We start from the raw sequence: 27,698 nt of genomic DNA, 5'->3' as shown, positions 1-27,698 counted from the left end.
AACAGAATCTAGAAATCCAGATGAGTATGGAAAAAAAATCCTGTAAATCCAGGCAGTTATGGCTACTAAATAAAATATGGCCTAGTTTATCTCGCCACATACCGATTGATGAGGTTGGATTACCAACAGTATGATTAAAAAAATTCTGACTGTAAATGGTAAAAAAATTGGGCCAGTATGAAATAGTTACATGTATTCAAGTTACTGAAATTAGATAAGGATGGTGGCACGAATGAGCTCATCAACACCGTGAATCAGGACTAGTTTGGATTTCCATTATCAAATATAAAATTTTGAACTTGGTAAATTAGCATACATGTATGATGAGTTATATTTGGAAATCCTACTCTGTATGGTGGCACAAAGGAACTCATGAACACCATACGTAAGAACTATAGTTTTGGATTTCCATCACTGTATGGTGAATGGTGATTTGGAAATAAAACTTTGTATGACTCATACACCCATGGAAATTATACCCTGTATGAAGTAAACACACAAGCTCATCAACAGGGGGTGCAGATATAAACTGGAATGGCCCAATGGCGCTCTTAAATTTGTCAGTTGTTTTTCATCATGGATTATTTTGATTCTAAATACTAGCTCGTCAAATTTCATTCAAGTTTGGTGTTTTGTTTTTATTCGTACGTCCTGTATATATGTTCTTAGTCGTTTTGTTGAACCCTTATTTTAACTATATAATAGAACTGGAACAAACGCAAACATATCATGTGTCGACAAAGGGGATACTGTAAGTTGAAAAGGTATACATGTTATGTACGCAGTATATAAATACACTAGCATTCTAGACGCAGTCATGGTGCAATTGACTCATGATACATTTTATTATGGTGGACATTTCATTTCTGGAATGTATAAGCTTATAAACTGCCACGCACTCATATTCTCTCAAAATAACAGACAACTTTAAATGGTTTGTATATCACGAAAAAACATTGTGCATGTGATATTAATAGAAAGATTATTTAGAAAAAAACACAATAAATATTAAGTTAAACTGTCCTTACAGTTCTTAGATGTCATTTTAAATATATTGTAATTAATATATTTTGTCATATGTTCTGATGAATGATCTATTAATATCTTGGAACCATGTGACGGTCCAAGTCGACACACAGGTTTCTCACTAAAGTACAAAACACGTGTTAAGGAAAACATATAAAAAAATTATCAATTTCTGTCGCTGTGATTATATACAGATTACATTTAATAACAAATACAGAAAATCAATATTTACAGGCTGTGATGGAATATTTTTTTCATAAACAACAACATCAGAGGCAACATCATTTTTTCGTCACAATGCCCTATCATTGCTCCGTAAATAGCGTCGTCGGACCCTGGAGTATAGATAATATCCTATATCCCAGAGAAATTCCAAGAATTCAACAATTGTTATGAGAGAGAGGCCTATATAGAGCCCCAAGGACCCACCAATATCACCAATCAGATTTTCGATCTGAAACAAACAAATTAAATACATTTCAATGTCACATGGTGCAGTAGATATTTAGAACAACGACATCGAAATATTTTCACTAAAATGATGACTATTTCGTATGAGAGTTGGTGTTCCCGACGACCCAGTCAGTCATGTGCATCCTATGCGTACGTTTGTTCTCATTGTGAATCTACGTGCTGCGTTAAAAGGAATATGGGCGCAATACTAAAAGAGTTCTAGAATGACCAACATCAAAATACTTGCTATTTCTTCGGACAACACCTGTAGCTTAATACAATCCAAGTATGCCCATTGCTTCTTCATACCGAGCACTAAGCTATGGAAATTTTCTAAATCGTAGACAGCTGCCACGTCTTTGCACGAGTCATCAGCGGTAATAACAATAGTAGAGACGGGATTATGTTATTAGTGCGTATATACGCAAAGCCTTCAGTAGAATGAAGTATCCAACACTTACGTGGTATCCAGGCTTTTCTTCTATCTTTTCGTAGTTCAGTGCCTCATAGTAAATTTCAAGGCTCACCAGGTTACGTCTAAATATATACACATATTGTATTTTAAAAAAAAATAGAAAATACGTTGAACATTTGATACATACACCATGGTGAATTAATTGCCTTTATACACTGTTTATATTTATATTTTTATATCGCGCCCTCTAGCGATGGAAACACATAACGGTGACATCTGTAGCTATCGGTCAATACAGAATCGTTTAATCATTTACTATATCTATACAATAAAATTTAATTATGACGTCATATGAGCACTTCATCGCTAGGGCGAGACAGAAATCGTGTTGTTCTTGTCTACAACAGTATAAATGTGTATATTTTATTTGCCATACTATCATTTATCTTGAAATAAATATGAACAGGACTTACTGTGCAACGCTGTTGTTCTGGACGATTTTTGTCTTGTTGTTTACTGAGTGTAGCCCTTTCAGTAAACGCGACTAAAATAGAAACATAGACAGATGCTATAATATTTCATAAATATGAAACAAAATAATAAATAAATATGCCTCATTGTCATCGCACATTAATTTTGTCGAGTGTTGTATGCCGGGGCAGGCGCCCAGTTCTAGAACCTGAAACTGGCCTCAATTCAGCACCTGCATCTGAAAATAATCTGTGAAAGTTAACAAACACTGTTTTTTAGCATTAAAATAACTCGCTATCACTGTCAGTGATTGGAATGGATACAAATACTCTAAACAAATGATAAAGTGGATACATTTCTTGCAAAACGTTCTGAAGGGAGTATCCATTGTCAATTTTGGTGCGGTACTCACTTCAATTCGTGCAATCCAGGAAATCAGCCATATACATATGTCATGTTTTGTAGCGGATCCTTTGGTCTGAGAAGACTAATTAATTTGCTGTTACGCCAGTGAGACAGGTCTTGTAATGCTACCTATTCGCGGTGATGTACAGATATTTAGCCATAAGGTACGTACACTGTTGGCCAAAAGAAACAAAATGCTCTCTCCGAGTCGACAATTATGTATAGGCTTTGGCAGGTGTCAACATTTATAATACTAGTACTAACCAGATAACTGTCAGACGGCCAGTAAGATTGTGATATTGTCTTCTCATACCATACACTTCTGCATAAAATGAATATTAATTAAATATATATAATATCGAATCTTATGTTGTTGAATAATGAATAAAATCGTAAACATAAAAACAAAAATTAAATGAATAGACATGGACTTACTGACACGGTGTTTTACACTGGCACCATCGTAGGCTCTGTCTCTGAATTAAAAAATAAATCAACTGCCGACAGATTTCTGGCAACATAATTGGAAATTAAACGATTATTATTAAAAGCGCACTTGATTAATTGTTTTTTGATTATATGTATCGATGCCCAAGGCAATTGTTTCCACGGCTCAATTGCTATGATATACTAGTACAAGCTGTACTACGGTACGAGTCCCCCGTATTAAACGCTAAACTACACAAATTCATTAAATTGAAGTCCTGGCGTCATAAACCACTCACCCTGTGTTCGATTTGTAATCATGCAATTAGGCCCATCGTCCAAAAATCCATCTACGCAACCACACTCTTTTAACATGGTACGTTTGATGCACTGATGTAGACAGCGCTAGGATATAAACAAATACATAGTTTAATATATGTAATCCACCGATAGAGGGCTGCCTTCATCACACTTTGATTACGGTCGTACGCTCATGACGAGCAAAATAAAGACAATGTGATAGCACTATTTAGTTTATTGAGTAAAATGTCACATAAATGACACAAAAGTAGATATATGGACAGGGTACTCGATCTTATTTCTATAGAAACAATGGCTCGATAGTCCCCACAGCGTTAAGCTTTACTCGACTGGTCATTCAAAAGCATCATAAACTTACAGAAACCGTGTAATTCCACTCTGCACTGCTACCAAAGTCAACAGGGCCATATTCAGTGCAGTCACCGTGTGGGTGCGGCAAACGACGTATTTGTCCCTGTGAAAGTAACGATATTGATCACATCAGATCCTACTCATAACAAACATCGTGTTTTTATCAAATGGTCTATCTCTGTACTACTTATATAGAAAAATATACAAAATATAGAATAGACGGACATCAAATTACAAATAAATACCCGTAGATCTCGCGCCAAGTCGCTTTAATCCCACTGATCTAGACTGGATCAATATCCAACAGTCGTCGCCATAATGTAGCGTGAAAGTCGTACAACAGTGTTGACAGTCTGAATCAACATGGCCAGTGAAGTACGACCTCATCTTTGGCGTGTTTGAGCAATGTTATCTGTCGATTTTTTTTTTCTGGTTTAGTATTTAAATTTGACAACTTTAACGTCCGTCCAATAAGAGATATGATATTTAGACTCATTAAAAACATTATTCGGATGTCTTCTTACATGTCTTCTTCGTAAATTTATATGTGTTTCAATTAGAATATTCAATTATTTACAGCGATCCATCCAGTCCAGCATTTTTGTTTTTGATTTTCTATTCTCGCCCGATCACATTTCCTGCCATATTTATCAAGTTCATACAACTCATGTGATTGTTTTTATAGAGCTTTGTAATAACACTGATCTTTATTACACCGAGCGTCTTTTTTCCGTTTATTGGCATGTCGCCCCCACGCATTCATAATTCCAAACTACAGGGTGCAGTTCTCGATGTTATTTGACAAACTCGTAGCATCCGTATGGTTCACACTACACTCAACGCATTGAAGGTAAACTACTTTCCTAGCTAAACACTGGAACTATTTAACACAGAAAGAATACGATGTATTTTTCATAGCATATAGTCGTTTTTATGTCGCTTACAAATCTGTTCTGTTTTGCACACAAATACACACACACACACTACTACTACAATGACTGGGTAAACTTTCACGTCCTTCCATTTTCACCTTTCGAACTGACACCGATGTGACTGTCCCCGGCCTTATTGTGAAACCATCTTCCGCAGGGAACGGCTTGGTATCAACTGGATGTAATGAAACACGGACACCGGAGTCTTGTCCAAAGAGACTGATATATTCATTCTGTTCGGTGAACAGTGTTAACTTTAGACCTGAAATTTATAATGTTTGACTAATATTTATATTCCCCATCAAAGAATCCCTTCAATCAATTAAACAATATATACAACAAGCAAATTACATGGAACCTGTCGTGAAATAACTGATTAATATGGTATATATATGGTACTACATATATCGAAGTTAACGATGAGACGCTCCCATCCTCAGTAGACTTACGCACCATTGTTAGCACCAGCTCTTGTTGAGTAGCCCAGGCTAGAGTTTCGTCCGTGGTTAAACGTGAAACAGTTACCATACTTCGTATCAGGAAAAACATAGAAATCTCTGTTTAAAAGTAAGATAAGAAGAAAATAAATAAATAGAGAAAATTAACGTCGGTAATAAGCCTCGAATCAATTAGCCCGGTTACCTTCCTGATATTTCATGGGTCAATCGGTCTTCCACATAACAGTCTGGAAATGTTGCCTACAGCATAACAACAATACTACTACTACTAATAGTAATAATACAACGATGTACTTGCCTATAAGAACAGCTTCGTTGATCAAATGAACATTGCAGTATAAAATCTTCACACTGGTGTCCAAGTAGTTCTGTCTCAGATCGAGATAATCTAATTATTTGTTGTAAATCTCCATAATCCGGAGTTGCACTAAATGCCATGAACCCATACCAGTCAGGGGGTTGTTCCCCCTTGACACGATCAAATCCAGGATCAATGTAGTAAGATTTTTCGAAATCACGAATATCATCCTCAGTCAACTGAAAATACTTTCTATACTGCAGGTACCAATCATGCGGTAATTGGACGATTCTATCAACCTTTGCCACTGGAACACCAACGAAAAAGTAGAAATAAATATACACTGCATCACTTGCACTAGCATCTACTGTACTGCCATGGGATTTGTTGTCATTGTTATAAATTAAGTCGATGTATTACTGTATTACTGCATTGCCATAAAATCTACTGTACTGCCATGAAATCCACTGTAGTGCCATGAAATCTACTGCCAGTGCCATGAAATCTTCTGTTGTGCCACGAAATCTACTGCCAGTGCCAAGAAATGTTCTGTGGTGCCATGAATCTGCTGCCGTGTCATGATAACTACTGTACGTAGTGCCATGAAATTTACTGTAGTGCCATAAAATCTACTGTAGTGCCATAAAATCTACTCCTGTGACATAAAATCTAATGTAGTGCCATAAAATCTACTGCCAGTGCCATGAAATCTTCTGTTGTGTCATGAAATCTACTGCCAGTGCCATGAAATCTACTGTAGTACCATGAAATCTACTGCCAGTGCCATGAAATTTTCTGTAGTTGTGCCATGAAATCTACTGCCAGTGCCATGAAGTCTTCTGTTGTGCCATGAAATCTACTGCCAGTGCCATGAATCTACTGCCGTGCCATGAGATATACTGCCTGTGGCATGAAATCTACTGTAGTGCAATGAATCTACTGCCAGTGCCATGCGATATACTGTAGTGCCATGAAATCTATTGCCAGTGCCATGAAATCTTCTGTTGTGCCATGAAATCTACTGCCAGTGCCATGAAATCTTCTGTTGTGCCATGAAATATATTGTAGTGCCATGAAATCTACTGCCAGTGCCATGAGATCTATTGTAGTGCCATGAGATCTATTGTAGTGCCATGAAATCTTTTGTACTGCCATGAAATCTACTGTTCTTCCATGAAATCTACTGTAGCACCATGAAATCTACTGTAGAGCCACGAATCTACTGCCGTGCCATGAAATTTACTGTTGTGCCATGAATCTACTGTCAGTGCCATGAGATCTACTGTAGCGCCATGAAATTTACTGTGGTGCCATGAAATCTACTGTTGTGCCATGAATCTACTGCCGTGCCATGAAATCTACTGTAGTGCCATGAATCTACTGTAGTGCCATAACATTTTCTGTGGTGCCATGAAATCTACTGTATGTCATGAAATCTACTATAGTGCCAAGAAATTTACTGTAGTTTCATGAATTCTTCTGTCGTGTCAGGAGATTTAATGTAGTGCCATGGAATCTACTGTGGTGCCATGATATATACTGTAGTGCTATGTAATTCACTGTGGTGTCATAGAATCTACCGTAGAACCATAATGTCTACTGTAGCGCCATGATAGATATTGCAGTGCCATGAAATCTACTGTAGTGCTATTAGATCTACTGTGGTGCCATGCGATTTATTGTAGTGCTAGGAGACCTACTGTAGTGCCGAGTGAACTATTGTTGTGCCATAACGTCTACTGTTAATGTCATGATGTATTGTAGCGCTATACAATTTATTGCACCATAATGTGAACCATTGTTGTGCCATGGGATCTATTGTAGTTCGATGAAATTCATTGTAATGCCGCGCAGCCATTAACATATAGAATACATTACATAGATACGTGTCTCAAGACTGGTTATGCAAATTAAGTTCATTCATGTTTATAATTCATTCTACTTACTGTTATTGCAATGTTGTATGTCACAGAATTCCCATGACCTTTGATCCCGGGAGTCGTCTACAATATAACACCAAGGTCTTGTCTTCTCGACCTCTTCACTCGGGTTTCGACAAGCATTGCCGTCAAGACCTGTAACATGTATTAACGTGTTAGTACGAGATCGTTTTGGTAAATGGCCGCTGAAGTCTCGTTGTGAGCGAGAGATGGAGCATTTTTTTGTCTCCTCGAACAGTCTTCCATTCTCTCCTGTCACCGCACCCTGTTCCCCTGATCGACGTGACGATGGTAACCATGGTGGAATGGAACACTATTTGTGGGGCATAAACAAGTCTCGTGGCTCCCTCAGTCTCAATGAGATCTCGGCGGCCAGTTTGCATATGAGCTCTAATGTCGACATTCTAGCGTATGTCATAATCCGAGTAAATCGTGAAATATAAATGTCATACATGTTCGCAAGTGTTAAATAACACAATACATGAAATATCTCTTCAGCCTGCGGCCAACATATCTAGCATTACAGCATCTTGTTATACAAAGCGCCAATAACCCTCTGAACATGTGAATAAGACAGTTGTAAATCATTAACAGCAATTAATTACCGATATTTGGCATTTTCTTTGGTGTGTATTTAGATTTCGAATCTGCCCACTTGACACATGGCTTCCCAGATGCAGTTATATCAGCAATACCTCTATAGTCACTGCCACGTCCACGGTAACATCCTCTTCCATAGTCTTCACAGTATATGCAAATGATACAATTATCAAAATTGATAAATATTGAGAACTTGGAGTAAATTAATTATGATATACTAATACAGACGTCGATGGAGTCAAAGTATATTCGTATATGGCGTAAAACTAGGGAGTCGCCATTTTGTCAATGGACGATAGATGATGTAACTTTTTTTCGCGCAGAAGGAAAATAGTGGATGCCTTACCCTCAGAAACGCAGTTCAGTTCATCGGAGCCATCAGGACAATCGATGCGCACATTACATTGATAGTATTGATCGATACATGTACCGTCATTGCAAGTGAATGTTCCCAGTGGACAAACGCCTATAGGAATAATAATAACAATTTTCGCTAAAATTCACTACATCTTCACGACAATTAACTTAGATAATTTGATATTTAAGATGGAATATCGACAATTATCGCATTTTTTGAGATACTATGAAATGATTGTCATACGTTGCTTTGATTGTATACTTCTTGTAATTGAGTTATATCAATCGTTTTTACTATAGGTAGAGTGTTTTAAGGGATTTGCTTCGAAAATGGTTGATAACAAGTGCAAACGATCTTATGATTTTATGTGTATTTAAGTATTGCGTTGATGGCGTAGTTGCGTCATCTTGGCCATGTGTTTCATGAAAACAATATTTAGTCAAGTTTTCTAAAATAATAATAATAGGGCCGTTTAACATTGTAACAATATCTAATAGGGGGTATGTTTTTTAATCACCTGACTCCGAGAGGCCACGAGTTATTTTAAAATAGCTGTATGTCACACAATCGACCCACAAATCAAATTATCACGACAGACCACTGTCGAACAAAGCGATATATTTGCCCAGCCGTGTGTTCTGGATGATGGTAGATTAATAAAATCCGATGTTTGCGGTTATTTTCAACTTGAAGAGCGTTATTTTAGGTACATTTTGTATTGCCATTGTACAGTCATATTGACTCCTTTAATAAACCAGAATACTTCTGTTCAAATAAAATCATAACACTACTTTGTAAACTCACCATATTTATCTACATAATAGATACATGTGTCTTCGTCGCTACCATCGATACAATCTGTTGTTCGATCACAACGTTTATTCTTTGCAACACATTGTCCACTGTTGCATGTAAATTCTTCAGACAAACACTCCTCTGTAAATACAATTAATACAGTGTCAAATCCGTCGTTGTGCCGAATAACTATTCGTTCATTAACCATAACACGTATACACACTTACCTTCTTCACATTTATCGCTGTGATTGCCTACGTCACAATGCTCCCATTTGACGTCGGGGTCCATAGTGATGCACCAGGGTGCTCTCTGATTTTGTGCCTGGGACGGTATTCTGCAATAGTTGTGGTCACCGATTCCTAAGTTGGAGGCTGTCTCCGGGGAGTAGTGGTGTTCATGGGGAGTTTGAGAGGTCCATTTTTGACACAAACGTCCAGATGCCGTCCGGTTTACAGTCCCACGATAGTCTTTACCGTTTATATCCACGTAGCACTCGCCACCTAAAATATACAATTCTTTTGGTGAAACTCCACAGATATTCTTATTTTATAACACAGCTGCTACAATTGCAAAAAGTGCAGGAACGAGGACGTTTCAGAGTGTAAAAACAAATAAACTCATAAAATAAAACAGTTGATTGGGTATAATTATCGAACAGAGGAGGCGGCACAAAATTGTGTATGGAGGGCGAGATCTACTCACCTACCTTGCGCCTTCGGTGCGACCTTACTAGGGGGTTTGGGGCATGCTCCCCTTCACAATTTTGAAATCTAGACCTTCTGAAACGCTATTTTCTGCATTTTGAGGGGCAGATTTTGCTGATTTTGTTTCAGGTTGATTTTAGAGGGACGACGCACCCCCAACATTTTTGTCGAGGGGAAATATCGCGCATACAGATCAAGTTTTTTTACTTCTTAGTGAAGATAGAACATACACTGCTAAGAAATATAAAACAAATGTTTGAACCTACGGTATTTGCAGTCAAGTTCATCACTCCAGTCTCCGCAATGATTGCGCCCATCGCATACGTATTCTTTGTCAATACATAACTGATTTTTACACTTGAACTCATATTCTAACAAGCAAGTCGTGGTCGCTATAGAAACAATAAAATACAATATATTGTTCAGTTTAATAAGCATCCAGAGAACTAATAAAGACATGATACAAACTTTTCTACCAATGACCTCACATCGACCATACTCACGTTTATCGCATTGTTGCTGGCGAACGCCGGCGTTACAATATTCCCACCGAACGAATGGGTCTGTTGTGAAGCACCATGTGGCTGGTTCGTTGTCGGGATTTCTGCAATAGTTGTGCGACTGAATGCCTTTGCTTTTGCTCTGTTTAATGCGATGTTTATGTGGGACATTTTTCGTCCAGCTTTGGCATTCACGACCCGACACTGTTACATTAACTTTCCCACGGTAATCGTTACCATTCTCCAATGTGTAGCATTCCCCTCCTATTTGAATTATCGAGGATCGTAAGAATAGTCGTCATATTAGTTTATTATTTGAATCGTTAAGTATAATAAATTATACGAGACAAGCATGTACGGTCTTGACAGGTACAGTGTAATTACTAATTTTACAGCGAACTGGGAAAACGCATCAATGGATCGTAACATTAGTTGCGCTACTAGTCGCGGAACTGTTGATTAACATAAATACAGCAGAGAATATCATTAAATAAGTTGTAATTCACTGATAGTACGCTTCAATACATTATCGCGTAATACATCAATCGAATATTGTTACTGGTATTGATTCATCCAACTTTATTAGTTGCCAACAATCTGCACCCTTTCCAAATCATGTCCTTGACTAATGGATATATGCTACAATATAGCGTTTAATGGTCAATAAACATAAAACAAATGCAAATTGACAGTACTAGTAATGTAAACTTTATAGTGCATCTCCGGTATTGTTGTATCGAAGATAAATACTCACGGTACTCGCAATTCCACTCGTCCTGCCATTCACCGCAGTCATTCTTACCATCGCATAGTTTGGAGACATCAATACACACTTTATTAGGACATTTGAACTCGTGGTCGTGACAAGGAGCTACATGATGAGTGAATAAACGAATACATGATTGATTGACGCTGATGATTTACAGTAACAAGTGAAATTAATTCTGAAGTCACATGCAATCTTGGTTGCTATTGTGTTCAAAGAGAAGTGAATCAAAGGGAAACATAATACCATACAATACTCACGATAGAGACAATTTCTCTCATCCGAACCGTCTCGGCAGTCCCTGCGATAGTTGCATCTTTGATTCATTGGTATGCACTCCGAATCACCGCACATAAATCCACCGCATATAACTGGAATGATGGGTTGTACAAGTTTATACATTTGTTCATCAGGCAGCAAGAACATGTGCATGTACATGTTCTAACGACTTGGTGACTGTTATACATACCACATGTTTGTGAGTCTTCATCCGTTCCTTTGAGACAGTCATTGTAACCATCACACACGTTCTTCGCGGGAATACACGCGCCACTAGGACCACCATATTTACACCGGAATCCATCGTTGCCACAATCTACACGAATGAGTATATTGGTACATACTGGTGAATGGAAAAACATTACTTTTTGCAAGGGGAAGCATTGTCGGGCAATATTTAGTCAGAACAGGGTAGATATTTTTAGGATTAATTCAAGTCCCATTGCAAACTAGGTATTTGCCCACCAGCAATATTAGTGATAATAACAATGTGTTATTACTACATTGACTTAGATCCCGGTATAGCTGTAGTATATATTTGTTAATATTTCCATGGTTAGTTAAGAATAAATAAGTTACTTAAATGGTGTTCTTTTTGAAGAATGAGAAGCTGTCTGTGTAAATTGGAATAAGTAAATACAGTGTTAATACTATGCGAGAGTTTAACACGTTATCCTGAAAATATTCAGAATTTATTCATTTTAAATAAACATTATGTATTATGAATAATGGGGATCACCAGCCGTATTTTCGAGAAAATGATGGTTCTATTTTAGTTGCTATACTATATAATTCTCCATTAATTTAATCTCTTATAATTTTCAATTTGAAAAATGAGACATTACCTAAACATAATGAAACATAGTAGTTATCACAATAAACACTATAAAACAGCCACATTACTCTGAATAAATCTACAATGCTTCATGTCATTTTTTCGTTAAACGTGATTACAGTTATTTTGACGTGTACGATCTACTCACCATAATCACAGTCTTTCTCGTCGCTGCCGTCTTGGCAGTGATGAATTTTATCACAGATAAGTTGAGATTTCAAACACATAAGGCCATGATCACAGGCAAGGTCTCCTTCTAAGCAATTTGCTTCAAAGATTTAAGGTGGAAATATTAAAAAAGACATGAAATTTGTTGTTGTGGCACCTGACTGTATTTGGTGGCCAAGACATCTGTGATAATTAGCTTAATGAAACCTTTAACGCGATATTACATGTCATTTTATGTACACGCGGCTTCATCCCACTGCATACACATCATTCAAGTACACTTAAACCGATGGCGTTTGATGTAAATACTATGACGTTTACCGTTATTTTGAATATGTAATTCATATGTGCATTATGACCATGTAATAAAGTATATTAGTATAAATCGTAACTATGATGTGGAATTAGGAATGAGGGAAATAATATTTCGAATATCAGTTTGGTTGTTTACATTGATAATACACTGCATCACAACACGATATGACACAACACTACGCTACTTACGCTACGCTACGTCACGCCACGCCACGTCACGCCACGCCACGCACCACGCCGCACATTACGCCACACCACACGCCACACACCACGCCACACCACGCCACGCCACCACAACACATCACATCTCAGTACATCAAGCAACGAAACTCAACAACACCTTGCGCCGGATGAAATTAAATTAAAGCATGCCATTCGCAGATGAATCTTACCTTTGTAACTTCTGTAATAGTTAGTCAGCTTATATACTCCGAGTCCACCCTCGGTATCCTCTGGAAACTTAGTACTCATATAACAGTTTTCATTTAAAGTATAATCCACAGAATGGCAAATAAAGGCTGTGCCTTCTAGACAGTATCGTAGACATTCATCTAACTCGATCTTGGACAGAGTCTGGTCATTGTACGATGTCAGTGCTGCACTTATTGTTTTACTGAAATGATTCCTAGGGAAAGCTACAACAGAATATTCGTATATCATTGCATCGAGATCGATAACGGATTCACAGTCGTTGTTCCAACATTGTTCCGGTCGCTTCTAAACACACATCGCTTAATTATTATGGTCATATAGGCGATATCTACTCGTTAAATCCCTGAACTTACCTATACGTAGGTCATAGAACGTGTGCTCCTGGCCAGGTGTGAGAGTTCCTTTACCCGATGTCAGCGACTGAGCATTAAGACGACAGACTCCGTCCGTTGAATAGTCAACAGAATGACAGTCGATCTTGGGTGATCTCATGCATTCATGGAGACACTCCTCCTCGGTGAGTTCCACATCAATTGAATGGTGTGACAACGAGGACTGGTAACCTCTGTATGGGACGAACTGATTGTACGGATAAGTATCTGTGCATGGAGCATACGTTGACACAGGTGAATTACTAATATGCCACAACAAGATAGTATACGTAGTATAAACTGATATACAGAGACTTCCCCATAAATGACCGTGTGATATCGGATTAAAAAAGTGTACTAATTTTGATATGTTCCGAGCCTTTGGTTCATTAAAGAATTTTAGCGCCCTCAGTATTCATTTGCATATTGGAACGCTGTTTTAAATACAGTTTCATATTTGTATCGAAATTGATTTGTTCAAAATATATAATCCATGATCAGCTTGTTAGAAAAATTACTCAAAACGAGCATGACATTAATTTGCAGAAATTAGTTTTTAAACCACAAAAATAAAATATTGGAGGCTGTATATTATCATTGCCACCGCCACGGATGTTATTTTATTTTGATGGCGCACGTTTGTTGGTTTGTTTGGCTTGTTTGTTTGTAAGTAGGATAACTCAAATTGTTATAGATATTATATCATGAGATGTTCAGGAGCGCTAGCCATTGAAAACATATACTAATCGATTAGATTTTAGTTGGGATATGGATCTCGTTACCTTGGAAACAATATTTTTTTATTCTATTCATATCCGCTAATGATTTTATAAACGTTTTTAAATTTTGCGGATTGTTTCATGAACCACGGAATAAAAAGTCGTGATGAAACTGAAATTGTAGCATAAACTTATGTAATCATCAACAATACGTTGATCGATTCTGAATCAATATTCAAAGTTCACAGACGTTCATATCCCTATTTGGTCAATGATGTCGGACCACAAGTTCGTCAGAATATATGAGTGTCGGTACATAAGGGAGTCGAAATATGGGGATGAATGAACATAAGGGTGTTGAAATACAGGGTCACCAAACATTAATATCCTATTGCATATCCAAGGATCAAAAATATGCAATGGGATGTATAACATGGAACAGAAAGATAAATAGAATAAAAATTACTCACAACGGAAACGTTCAAAGTGAACGTAAGTAGGGTCTGTTGTATACTCTACAGCTGCGGTCCACGATGTATGTGCACTGAGGCAACACAATCTGCCCACCATCCAGTAATCGACGGAACGGCAATGAAACCGAGTCTCTTGAAGACATGATTTTAAACACTCTGTAACATTCATATTCTCTAATTTCATCTCATAGTAACCCAATATAGCTCTGCCATCTCGTCTTTTAAAATTATTATATGGAAAGTTACCTGGAATGAATAACGATCGACTAATGATTCATAAATTAATACAAATTGTCAAAGCTTATCTCATACGTAATTGCTGGATTTATTGTCGCTTACGATTTATCATTACAAAAGGAATATGGGTGGAACGTAAAAATGAACACACTAAAGTTCATGATTTATTTAGTGTAATTGCAAAATTTATACTCGGTTGCTAGCTTATTGAGCTGATCAAACCAATGTTATGTACACATTTGGATTCAGTAATGTCTACGAAATTCAATTTAAAAAATCGAATGCTGTACGACGTTCGTTTCTAAGTCCTGACTTACCAATTATGCTTTCGTAATAGACAACTGCTCTGTTCGTCGTCATGGCAACGGCATTTCGTGTTACAAAACTTTGAGAATTCAGTTCGCATGTTCCATTGTCAGGCACGTGATTGACTGACCGGCAGTGAAAGTCGCGTTCATCTAGACACAGGGAAAGACAGTCATCTTCCGTCTGTCCTTTTAATGTCTTCTCCGTAAACCCCCCAAACACCAGATTTCTTGTCTTGATGAAATTATTCTTTGGATAATTTAGTATATGGCTAGCTATCGAATGAAAAAAAAACACACTGATCGATAAAATCTGACATATATACGTTAAAACGTGGGACACGATTCTACTAATGCCTTATATCATAAGCAATAACAGTAATATTAACAATAAACATCCACGGCATGAACATTTTCTTTTCAGTCTATGTTAAGTTAATGGATAATATATGGTTGTATTATACCGCAATATTAAAATATACCCTCTATGATTATGCTATTATACTATTATAGTAAAAGGAAAAGACGGGCAGGTATTCATCAGTGTTCAATATGGCGTGGATGATAATAATAGTAGAAGTAAAAGTCAGTAAATAAGCACACGACTACTCATGGTTCTTCATCTAGTTTCACCCTATAGTTAGCGATTTCTGAACGGACAGTGTGGGATGTGTGTAGATGGGAAATGGCAGAATTAGGAGTAAAGTAGTAAAACATGGTAAATAAACATACGATAACGATAATTCAAAGTGTTCCAGCTTGTAGTATCAGTTCGCAGATAGAGGAATCTTACACAGAGATTTCCCGGATGAAGCTTTAATTTTAGGCTGAAGCGTTTTACAATTTTATCTCATTTGATGAAAAACCAGGAGTAGTGTTTATTTACCATTTTGTATCACTGTCATACATACGTATATATGTCTCTTGACAATATGTGTCCTTCGTTACACAACTCCCATTTTGACATCGATAGAGCTGACCAGGACATTCAACGGCCATTACGTCTTCTGAGGCATAACACACCATTTGAAAACCATTTAACAAACAAACAAACAAACATGTATTTTAATTATTTCACTGGTAAAGGCAGGCGTTTACGTTCCATACACATTGAGAATTGGCATATATAACGTACGGTTGCTTGTTTCGGTCGTCGAATTTGATCAATTGGAACTGCCTAGGCTCGAGCCAGAAACGTCTAGGTTCTCTCTACACACACTAAAATGTACACAAATGACTTGATAGTTTGTGTAGATGAACAATAGAATGATAAGTGTCACACAAAATATCCGGATATACATGACATGGGACACCTGATACACGCATTTATTTATCTTGAGACCATCCATCCGCCATGACCATACTAATCTAAATAGAACAGGTTTGATTCCCATGTATTGCCAAATGTTTAAAATTGAGATGGATATTGTCTAGATAAATTCTACGAAAAAGTCTAGAACTACATTGGGTGAGCTTAGGGTGTTTCAAAGACTAACTAGAATAAACTCCTCGTCACGGTTTTCTCGTCCTACTTTACGGTTGATTCCTTATAATATGACGTCATTAGTATAACAAAAACATATCTTCGAAAGGTCGCGGTCGATTCATAAAGTCAAGTTCGAACGACAGCTACTTTTGATGTATTCGATTGCAATTTTCTAAAATTAATAGTATTTTGTTGATGATTTTCTACTTTGGTCAAATCTCCTGTGCACATCTCACCTCTCGGGAACAGATTCGTTCTACGGAATACAAAGATGAGTAGTCCCGCGCTGAGCATCAAAAATGCGTTTACTTATTCTTATGTTCGTGTTATCGATCATTCGGGAGGATTTATTACTATATCAATCACATGTGTGAATCGAATGTTTTCTATTGTTGTCACGATTCATGGGCACATTGTTGAAGGTTTTCTTTTGTTGTCGCAAACATCACGGTTCATGGGCACGTTGTTGAATGTTTTCTATTGTTGTCGCAAATGTCACATGTCATGGGTACATTGTTGAATGCTATTATTGTTGTCGTAAACTATATATATTGGCGTTTACTATATTCCGCTTTGATTTACCTTGATTCTGAAAGTCAGTTTCATTACTCCCTATGTATACGAGGCACTCTGACGGGTCTTCCTGACATGTACCATCGTGGCACATCACTTTATCCCCATCACAACTTTCTGTAATTTGAATAAAGATCATTTTAGTATAAAAAATATAAAACATTACCTGAGGTAATTGGAAGATGATGTTGTCCTACTTTCTGTTTTATTCAATGGTATTTCCAATGGTAATTGTAACTAGTTGGACCATTCAAACGATGGCAATAAAGGCGGAAACAAACATTTGAAAAGGCGTTATTAGGCTCCTACCGCACGTGAGAAAAATACGGAGGCAGAATACTTTAGTTAAAATACCCTGCTAAAATGACATGTATGATGACACAAATAAATTGACTTAATCATCTATTTTGGCAAATTATTCACAGCCGATATATTATTCCAAGTTCAAAGCATATAATCTGGGTTGTTTTATTGAAGAAATTTGCGTTCCACACTCCCAAATCGTTTTACCCGTCATGTTTGGCTCGCTTTCACAGTTCATTCTGCATTTATTCACGATAACCGTATACGTCCGTACACTAATGCATACCCACCAAACGAGCAATTGAATTCATCCGACCAATCACGACAATCGTTATGGAAATCACAGCGTTTGTTTGTCAGGATACAGTTACCATTTCCGCACGTAAATTGACCATTGAGACACGAATCTTGAATGAAAAATGTATAGATATAATATAGTATGTAATGAACAAAATATTATTATCATGAGCAATAATGATAAGTGGACAATGACGAAACATTGATAGATGTGGATGTTCCATGAGTAGTGAAACTCATACTAAAATCGAGATTGACAAATTATAGAATGATTAAAAAATTATAAAAAACAGAATGTTTTCTATTTCATATACAGTATGATAGGCCTGATTCTCAAATCCAACGCTTCTGGCGGCTTCGTGTTACAATGTCATAAAATCAGAGATGGTACATAAAATATAATCCAGTGAATTCATTAGATTAATCTCCAAACTCAATACTCCCGATGGATTCATATTAAAATGTAATGCAAATAAAAAACGAATAAAACCTAATAGTAAGGGTAATGCTTTCATCAATTATTCAAAATGTTGTCCGGTTGTAAATATTCCTCCGTGTATTAAAAAAAATTGTTGCCTAATATGAGAGATTTACGTCAAATAAACTTTTATTGAGTAACACGTGACTCAACAGTCCTTTTCAATATAGCTAGACATACCTAATCCAACTATACATAATTTACTAATATTAATAGGAAGTTATTATTTAGCTTCAAATGTTCCTGGTTGCCTTTACCTCGTTTAACGCACATTTCTTCATCACTGTAGTCTTCACAGTCGGGGACGCGGTCACATTTCCACGAATCGGGGATCCGACGAGAATTTCCGTCGCATAAAAATCCATTTGCAATCTCTATAAGGTATGGATATAATAAGTCTGAGACGTTGTGGAACACATCGTAGTCAATCTCAGTAATTGACATGTTTTGATAGTGCTGGCATACCTTGTATTAAAAATGACTGCACATTTTCGATAAATTATATAATATATGTTATTTCCGAAGTAGGCACACTTTGTATCTTGTAATTGGTTGAGTCCCAAAGGCAAAGTATTGAATCATTAAATGAAAAGAAGATGAGGTAGCTCTGCTGTCAATTTGAAGTGTGTCGTGGAATACATAATGCTGGATGTGACTTTCAATATATACATGTATAAATTGGAACCCAGTAACTTGACAAGTATTACGTATCATCAGTAATAGTTTAATGTTGACCACTGTTTATCAATTATTTTATCATAAATCGACATTCCCGTCAAAATGGTTTTAATCAGTAAAATGGGGAGCGACAACAATTCAATTAATATATTACTTGTTGATTTGATTATGGTTAACTGAATAATGATAAACGAAATTGTTTCAATATGAACATCACTAAAGTTCAACTGTGACCTCCTCCCTAAACATCAGCAACATTATATTGATTTCTCCCATTTTTTATGTGTGACATGTATTTGGTCGCACACAGACAATAATAAGAGTGGTGCCCAATATTATAGAGATTACGATGAAAACTGTCGATATATGACCAATGGCATGTGACAGTTACCATGACATTTTGTTTTCATATTCTGGAAACGCTCTCGTACCCATTAATCTGTCTAACTATGAACAGAGTTTTGTGAACCCATTTAATAAATCTGCTTCACAAATAAAGATCGATGGTTTACATTTTCGTGAATCGGAAAACGGGCTCAGAAGTCATAATTTTTAAATATGATTATATATTACTCCTTGTTTCATCGTGTAGGTTCAGTCCATTATAAGCCAGAGTCGCATCTAATGATGACTTTGCACTGTTGGGCGTGTTTTGTATAGATAATAAGGTCTAAGTCAGCTGGCTTACAAGGGTCAGTAACATTATTCTTATGTCAATTTCTCCTCACATTTCCTCTGTTTAGGGGGGGTACTAAGGGAGATGGAAACATCAACCTTGTTTCTATGGAAACGAGTCTAGTACCCGTAATTATTTTTTATATAACTGAAACTAGTAGCTCATTTAACTAACTAAGAGGACAGGCCGAAAAACAGACTCGATAATAATTTAAGTAGACTATGACTACGAAAACAATCTAAATGAACACAATACGAACTCAAGCTATATACACCAAGGCCCTAAGACTATGAAACGATCAACACTATTTGTCAGTTGTCTACGCCATAACATGAAACATCGTCTCTTATTGGAGAAAGCTAATAGGATAAAGCATTGCAAAATGTTAAAGGTTGTCAGACATTAATGACGATTACGTACAAGATGGAGATTAAACAATCATCCAGCTGTATTTACCACGGGGGATTCGTCACCTGCGTATGCATCAGGGCATAGCGTTTACAAACAAGCGTCTACCCATGAGGGTTTGCGTTTTAACGCGTGCTGTTATCATCACTTGGGACTCAATTCCCGCGCGTGCGCTTTAAAGCGTAGCGATCGTCGTGCAGTTCGTGTTCGAAATTCGTATAAACGAACAATGACATTTCTACGCGTTGTTTAAGTCGCTATAGGGTCGAACTGGACGATGCCCGACAGCTGTAAGTCCGCATGGTAACCCGACTGTTCATGATATTTTATTTTATTGAGAAAACAAGGGACTGTGTGCAAGTTGGAAGGTAAATTTACCAAGGGAGAAGGGGTGTTATGAGAGCGTAGCCCGACCCCCTCCTCCGATGTGCGTGTTGTTAGTTAATTTGATATTGGCTACATTATTTTAATTTGAAGTACAAGACAAGGTTAAAATTATTTTCCCATCAACAAATCGTTATCCAATTTCAGCCATCTGTTCAAAAACAATGACCACAACTGTTTTACGAACGAAGTTTAAAATAACTACTGTCAGAAACACCATTGCTTGTCGCGCACTATTGGATGTAATCACCAGCTGCAACGCGGTCGCTAATTGGCTAATTGAATTGTCAAGTTAATCTTGCGGCGCAATTTGCTAGTAATTTGGTGCTTTTGTGCATGGTGCTGCATAATCATATGCGCACTGTGCGGCGATTTAACAGTTTTAACGTATACTGAACTGACTAAATATGCTCTTTTCATTGAGAGCAGCAGCACGGTCTCTATGAATGAGAGTGAGAGACATTGTTTGTTAATTTAATAACGTGCCTGTATTATAATTTAACAACGTACTTACCACAATTGTGTTCATCTGCTCCATCACTACAGTGTTCGAAACCGTCACACACGTTGTCTTTGAGAATGCACCGGCCATATGCACCTCCCGACTGACATAAAAACTCCGACCCAGTGCACACTGAAAATAGTTTAATAAAATGTGTCAATCATATTGATGTGTAGGGTTTATTGGTAGTTATCGTAGACACGACACGTTTGTCTTGTCAGACGTAGTAAAGAGGGAGGTCGTTCAGATATGATGAACACTTACCACAATTTCGTTCATCTTGACTATCGTAGCAATCAACCGTTCCATCACAACGCTTCTCGAGTGGTATGCATAGTCCATGTGGACTGCCTTCATCACAACGAAATTGATCCTTACCACAATTTCCTAGAATACATTGATATGAATAATTATTTATTCATTGAAATTAATCAGAGTTACACATAATATGGTAATTTACATTAGAGTTCTTTATTAGAAGAGACAAAACATCGTTGTTTTGGTCACACAGATACCAATTTAAATTAAATTTTGAATTAATAGTAGGTACCAGTATTTCATAGCGCGTCTCATTTGTGACATTTTGGGTGGTTTTAATTTACCCCTTATCTGGTCAATATAAATGTACATGTACATGGCGTGATAAGGGTTACATCATAAGGAACTTGTGTAATATAATATAATCCACGTTAAAAAATGCCATGATATTTAAAACAAAACGCGTCAAATCACGTCGCGCCACGTCACGTCACGTCACATCACACCACATCACACCACACCACACCACACCATACCACACCACACCACACCACACCACACCACACCACACCACATCGCATCACATCGCATCACATCACATACCCAAGGCGAGGTGCATAAATAAAGCAAAGTAGTAATTCCTACCGTATTTGCAGTCTTCTTCGTCACTTCCGTCAGAACACTGTTTAGCACCGTCACATACGTGATATGATTTCAAACACGTGATACCATTACTGCATATAAAATCTCCTTTCAAGCATGGCACTAAAGGAGATGAAATTAAATGTGGCGATCATGGCATGGCTTGTACTCAAAACATTACATTCACGGTAATGCAATAATTAGCATGTCAGTGCTATATTTCGTTCCAGACCATTGCAATTATTTTTGTTTATTTGTATGACATAATGTGCAAAAAACAAATTTCCGGATTTCAAATTATTAAAGATGCTTAATTGACACACGTAATATGTTCGTTTAATTAAAAGACGTGTGACGTATCAGTACTCAATAAAAACCGTCATTGCCAATATTCCGATGTCTAAACTGTATTGTCAGTCGTGAATCAAACGGTGTCTTCGCCTGCGATGACTTTAAGCGTCACACCGGCGTTATTTGTTGATATATTTGAAACTAACATGTAGCGAAATTGCCTGAAACATGTATATTTTGACTATGTGAATGTCGATGATCGGCACAAGTAATTGAATAAAACCGACACTCAAAACGAAGAATTGACGTTTTTCCTTGCATAGGCGACTTTTCTAAAACTGGTAATAATCGCTACCTGTATTTAATGCCAGTCTCATATGACATACTCATGACTAGTTTTAATTACATTAAAATTGTCCCGTCATATTATCAACAACTTACACAATGTAAATATGCGTATGACACAATAGGAGCTTTGAGCGTGTGACTGTGCGATAATTATCTTGCATAATGACAAAATAAACTCTGTAATCTTAATTCAAAATTGAATGCCTGATTTACCAAAGTGATACGATATGTGATTGCTTCAAACAGTTGATTGGATAACCTTTGTTGCCATAACCGTGCGATCATTTCATGGGGCATTTTTATTTGGAAATGGGGAATATCAAATATGGGACGATTACGCCATCTTGTTTCCAAGATGGCGGACGTTTAAAAAAACGAAATTCATAGCGAGAAAATTCCAATAATATTCCCCATGATGTTCAGTGCGCATGCTCCACCGAAAGTCTGGTTTGGAAATATACATAGTAATAAGGTTACGCACTAACACTATACTCGGTCGCATCGACCTCTTCTACGCGGATTATGATTACAGAGAGCGTTATACCCACAATTAAATTCACTTAACATAAATCGTGGACATATGTTTGTCAATATTCTCATATCATCATCTACTAATACAGTAAAGATGTGTACACATCGTACGATGTTAGGTGCTGCCGTAGTGTTGGTTTTTAATTAACCGTCATTACCGGACTTAAACGTTGAAACGATTCTTAATTGCAGCAACCTCGTAATCTACACTCCAAGCGTAATTTCCGTCTATTTAACTAACTAAGTAAACGACAAGTAGCATTCAACAATTTGTTTTTATTCTCTTTTATTTGACATTAATATTTTGACCGCTCATTGTCCCGGGTCTTCGAATAACTAAACTGGGGAATGTTAGTCACAACTACACGCTGCTTTTAAAGGTGTATCATAAATACACCCGTAGTAAATATTAGCCAGTAACCAAAAAGCTAATGTGTAAATATCCACACAATGTGTCATTGCACGGAACAATAGTTGTCGCCATTATTAGTAGCTGGTATGGTGATTTCCAACGAACAAAAGTAAACGCGATGTTACGTACCCTGTAACGAGCGATTGTTTTTCTCATTGTTGAAGTCAATCAATTCTACTTCGACGATGTACACGACTCATACAAACATATACATATCAGCACGTGTAATTAACTTAATAACAGCTTCAATGGTATATCCTATAACGTGCGGGCGATTTTTATCTCACTTACACAATTACTTATATCATTGACTTACGGGGTTTGTATGTTCATGTAGAACACATTCGCTATTGCGGATTTCATGCATGTAGTATTCCACCTGTTATTTATATAAGTGAAATAAAATCACATCGTATCAGCTTTTTATTGCGTGGCTGGACGGCCAATAGTAAAAAGGATGCCTAAAGTACGTATAACATAACATGGGATGGAATGCACGTCGAGGCAAATTTGAATTCAGGCAAATAAGAAACACAACGCAATAGTGCGTATATTACCACAAGACAATGTGACCACAGGTACGGCGATTGTTCAGCCAAACACATTGTTGTACTAAGTGTTTTCGAGATTACATTTTCTATATAACACCTAAATCGATTACGTCTGTGTGTTTATTTTAAGTTTAGCCTGTTGTGTTCAAACATGTACTCATGGAGATATGCTTATTCTATACGTACAGACTCTCTGTAAGTTAATGCGATAACAACAATAATAACACTTACCGTAATAAGGAAGCACCTCGTTCTGTTCGACGGAGCCAACCATTTCGCGATGCCGACTATCTTGTACGGCCGATCGCCTCAGCTTATTAGTGTTACATACAGTCACCGAGGGAAATAACATAGAAGGCTCCGACACCACTTCCACTTTCACGTCGATCGGGTATTCTATGAATAGTGCCACAAGTATCGAAAATTGACGCACGAATGCTGCAGCCGCTATAAGAAATATCACTGTCCACACAAATCGTTTTAGCGTCGATTTTGCGCCAAGTATCCGAGGTATGCCATGCGCGGATGTCTGCAAACCAAACCGCTTACACGTGCTTTTCAGTGATTTACATTTCTTCTGTGATCCTATTTTGTAGGTTGTAATGGCAGCCTGTTGTCGATTACTATACATATTTGTTATCGGTTGCAAAGAAGATCTGTATAAAACGTTCGTTTTCTTATTCAGAAAAAAAAATAAAAAACTCGAACTTATAAGTCAGTTTATTACCTTTGCATTTATGACGTCGGTTCTCCGTTGCATTAACTGAAGGTCCTTTAACACTGCTGCGCTCCGATCTTGAATTGAGTTTCATAACAAAGAGTACAAAAACACCTGTCATGTGCGCAAGCGCATCATTTTAAATGTAAATCATGACGAAATGGGGGTGTCTAATGTACTTAAGCACAACATAGACTTGCTTGCAATAGACTGCATTATGGTAATTAAAACAACTGATGTAACAGCTTATTAATTTCACCACCATTGATTGACAGCTTGTGATCTCAGGCACAAGGTCTCATCCCCACGCTGGTCACGGTAAATCACAACATGTATGTGTTCCTATTCGCTTGCATTAATTATTATAATAATATGCGTGGTAACAGCTTATTCCGATATTAGTTGTACCACTAATTATTCAGAGTTTGAATGTACTTCACCTTTGACTACAATACAGATGGCACGTATTTACCGATTGTTTTACTATGTGTACTCAATTATGGAATTATAGTACACTTCACAACCATCACAGAGTGTGAACATGAGCCCGTCCTTATTTTAATTAACGGTCTCCCCGCGACGTTCGTTAGTAATAAAAAAACGTTATTTGCGTTTTTAAGCATTTTTTGTTTCCACATGTTTTAATTCATCCGCGCAATAAGCCAACATGACGCAGGATAAAATGTTTAGGTCACAGATATACACCCAACTGCACTTTACCAGCTATGTAGTTATTTTCTTTATTTGTAAATTCGCACATTTGTAGTATTTCACTTTGAAAATAGTACATCGAAGCGCAACAGTCATCGTGCTACGCTCGTTCGAATTCCATGTAAACAAACAAAGTATTATACACGCGTTGCGTACGACGCATGCGACCCATGTCAACAACTGTGATGCGTCAAATAAAATTAGGAACGGGAGTATTTTAATTCGCTGATTGTTTGATTGATGGCTGGATAAATTGAATGTAAACCGTCTTGAAAATATTTTTTTTTCGTTCATGTTTGCGTTTGAGTGTCAAAATATATTAAGAAAGCGCGATAATTTAAATGCAGCGCCCTCAATATCATTTTCAATTTAATTGCTGGAAAATATATGGCATGGGCTTAGGTATTTAAAATGACGACATACCATTATTTGGAATTTCACCAAATACATATCACCGAGGCATATATCTCGCAGCATTGAATACAATGGGTAAACTTTGTCATGTATCATACGTGTCAGTAACTATGTAGCAGCGTAATTGGTCCGTTAAATTTTATTTTATGAAGGAACATACAATTTCCATGTTTCCGAACTACAATGTAAAATTATTACAATGCTTCACACATGTTCACTTCCATTGTCCAATTGTAGTGAATTTATTCCCTTTGTGTGTTATACTAAGTTGCTCTGACGTAGAACGTACACAATTCATACGTACTTCTGAATGAAATGACATCAGAGAAGCTAATGATATTAACTAAATCGGAATGAAAATAACGGAAATATAGTCAAATACTACTATAACCAACGTACCCAATTAAACAGTCCAGGCACACGTGAAATACAGAAAGATACTGTTCTCAAGGTAAAAGCCAAGGAGTGGTATCAGGTGTTTTAAAAAGAGTAAGCTCGTTATTAATATGAACAATGTTTCAAAAAAGTCCCCACTAATACAGTGTACAGTGATGCCAAGTAATATGACCCAAGCATAAGCTCAGATGTCAGGTTTGACATTATCACAATTATACTGTAAAATTATGCCCAAGATTCGTCCTAAATTTATCCTCGTTTATGTGATCAGGATCAAACAGTAGCAGGAATTACAATTAGCTTTCATTCATTCATTCATTCATTCATTTATTCATTCATACATTCATTCATACATTCATTCATTCGTTGAATGTTATTACATACACATGGATATGTGTAAAGTTACGTAATATCACATGAAAATCGATAAAGTATTGCATGCCGAATTGTAGCTAGGTTACATTATTTATTTAAATTTATTATTATTGATATGAATAGAATATTTTTTGCCGTATATAAACATAATTGAGACTGTAAACCAAACAATTTCACACTCAGTTCTGAACGCGTCGATTCGACATACTGGAGAAGGCAAACAACACAAATTATTGTACTACATTTAAGGAAATTAACATCGTGTTGAGAATCATTCATCGTATTGCAAACCGAAAACATATTGTATTTAAATAACTCACTTTATTTCGAAATGGGATTTTGACATGCATTGTGTATTTGAGCGACTAAATTCATTTAACGTTTCAAGCTGAATAAACATGGGAATTGATGTAAGGATATAATTTCACATGTACAGTATGTAATTATTTCAAAGGTCGATATAATTACCCAGGTAGACGTGTGTGGACTTGTATACTGGCGCCGCCACTTCATAATATGAATAAACCGTATTTGTCAACAACATAATAAAATTTATATTGATTTCAATATATATGCGTTTTACTGAAGTTGACTTATTCATGGGTTTCGTAAAAAATGAAGTAAAAGTGTATGATTTCAATAGTTTCTGTTTTATTCCCCCAAACATGTAATCAATAATCCCTACTTTATATGTACGGACACGACACTCCTCACTAATATTGATGTGACTGGTATTTGAACTGAGACTTTGAATATCTTTTGAATGCGTCTAGCAATAAATCCATTTTTATATTCATATCGTTCTCTGTCGGTTTACAGCTAATTTTAATTGAGTGTCCGGGCTGCTATTAAATGAGTGGATAAGGTTAAATCCTACTCTAATCAAAGAAAAAAGTAAGAATAAACCAAA

General features: G+C 36.8%; 1 protein-coding gene across 1 annotated transcript; it reads right to left on the bottom strand.

Annotated features, from left to right (window-relative positions):
- Positions 1-821: 821 nt before the first annotated feature.
- On the bottom strand, positions 822-17,932 carry LOC102804421 (uncharacterized). Its single transcript, XM_085496471.1, has 28 exons — positions 17,926-17,932; positions 17,425-17,532; positions 16,268-16,363; positions 15,369-15,632; positions 14,812-15,060; positions 13,605-13,850; positions 13,212-13,454; positions 12,485-12,604; positions 11,692-11,817; positions 11,483-11,593; positions 11,211-11,327; positions 10,460-10,720; positions 10,223-10,348; positions 9,477-9,752; positions 9,259-9,390; positions 8,443-8,562; positions 8,102-8,236; positions 7,503-7,631; positions 5,557-5,863; positions 5,254-5,357; positions 4,899-5,062; positions 3,876-3,971; positions 3,496-3,601; positions 3,206-3,281; positions 3,035-3,092; positions 2,368-2,438; positions 1,941-2,016; positions 822-1,480 (listed from the first exon to the last, which is right to left on the bottom strand). The coding sequence occupies exons 1-28, from the start codon at positions 17,930-17,932 to the stop codon at positions 1,319-1,321; spliced, it is 4,086 nt and encodes a 1,361-aa protein (XP_085352597.1). The 3' UTR covers positions 822-1,318.
- Positions 17,933-27,698: the final 9,766 nt, after the last annotated feature.

This window comes from Saccoglossus kowalevskii, chromosome 1 (genome assembly GCF_978046115.1).
Source record: "Saccoglossus kowalevskii chromosome 1, keSacKowa6.1, whole genome shotgun sequence".
In the NCBI taxonomy this organism is placed as follows: Eukaryota; Metazoa; Hemichordata; class Enteropneusta; family Harrimaniidae; genus Saccoglossus; species Saccoglossus kowalevskii.
The sequence above is the reverse complement of the archived record's forward strand: the minus strand, read 5'-3'. Positions and strand labels throughout refer to the sequence as shown.

What these genes read in the sequence shown, in the direction of transcription:
- LOC102804421 (XM_085496471.1), bottom strand. An exon ending in CGAGTGGAATTGCGAGTACC is followed by an intron (nt 10,721 to 11,210) that starts GTGAGTATTTAT and finishes TAATTCAAATAG; the next exon opens with GAGGGGAATGCTACACATTG. An exon ending in ACTGAACTGCGTTTCTGAGG is followed by an intron (nt 8,237 to 8,442) that starts GTAAGGCATCCA and finishes TATACTGTGAAG; the next exon opens with ACTATGGAAGAGGATGTTAC.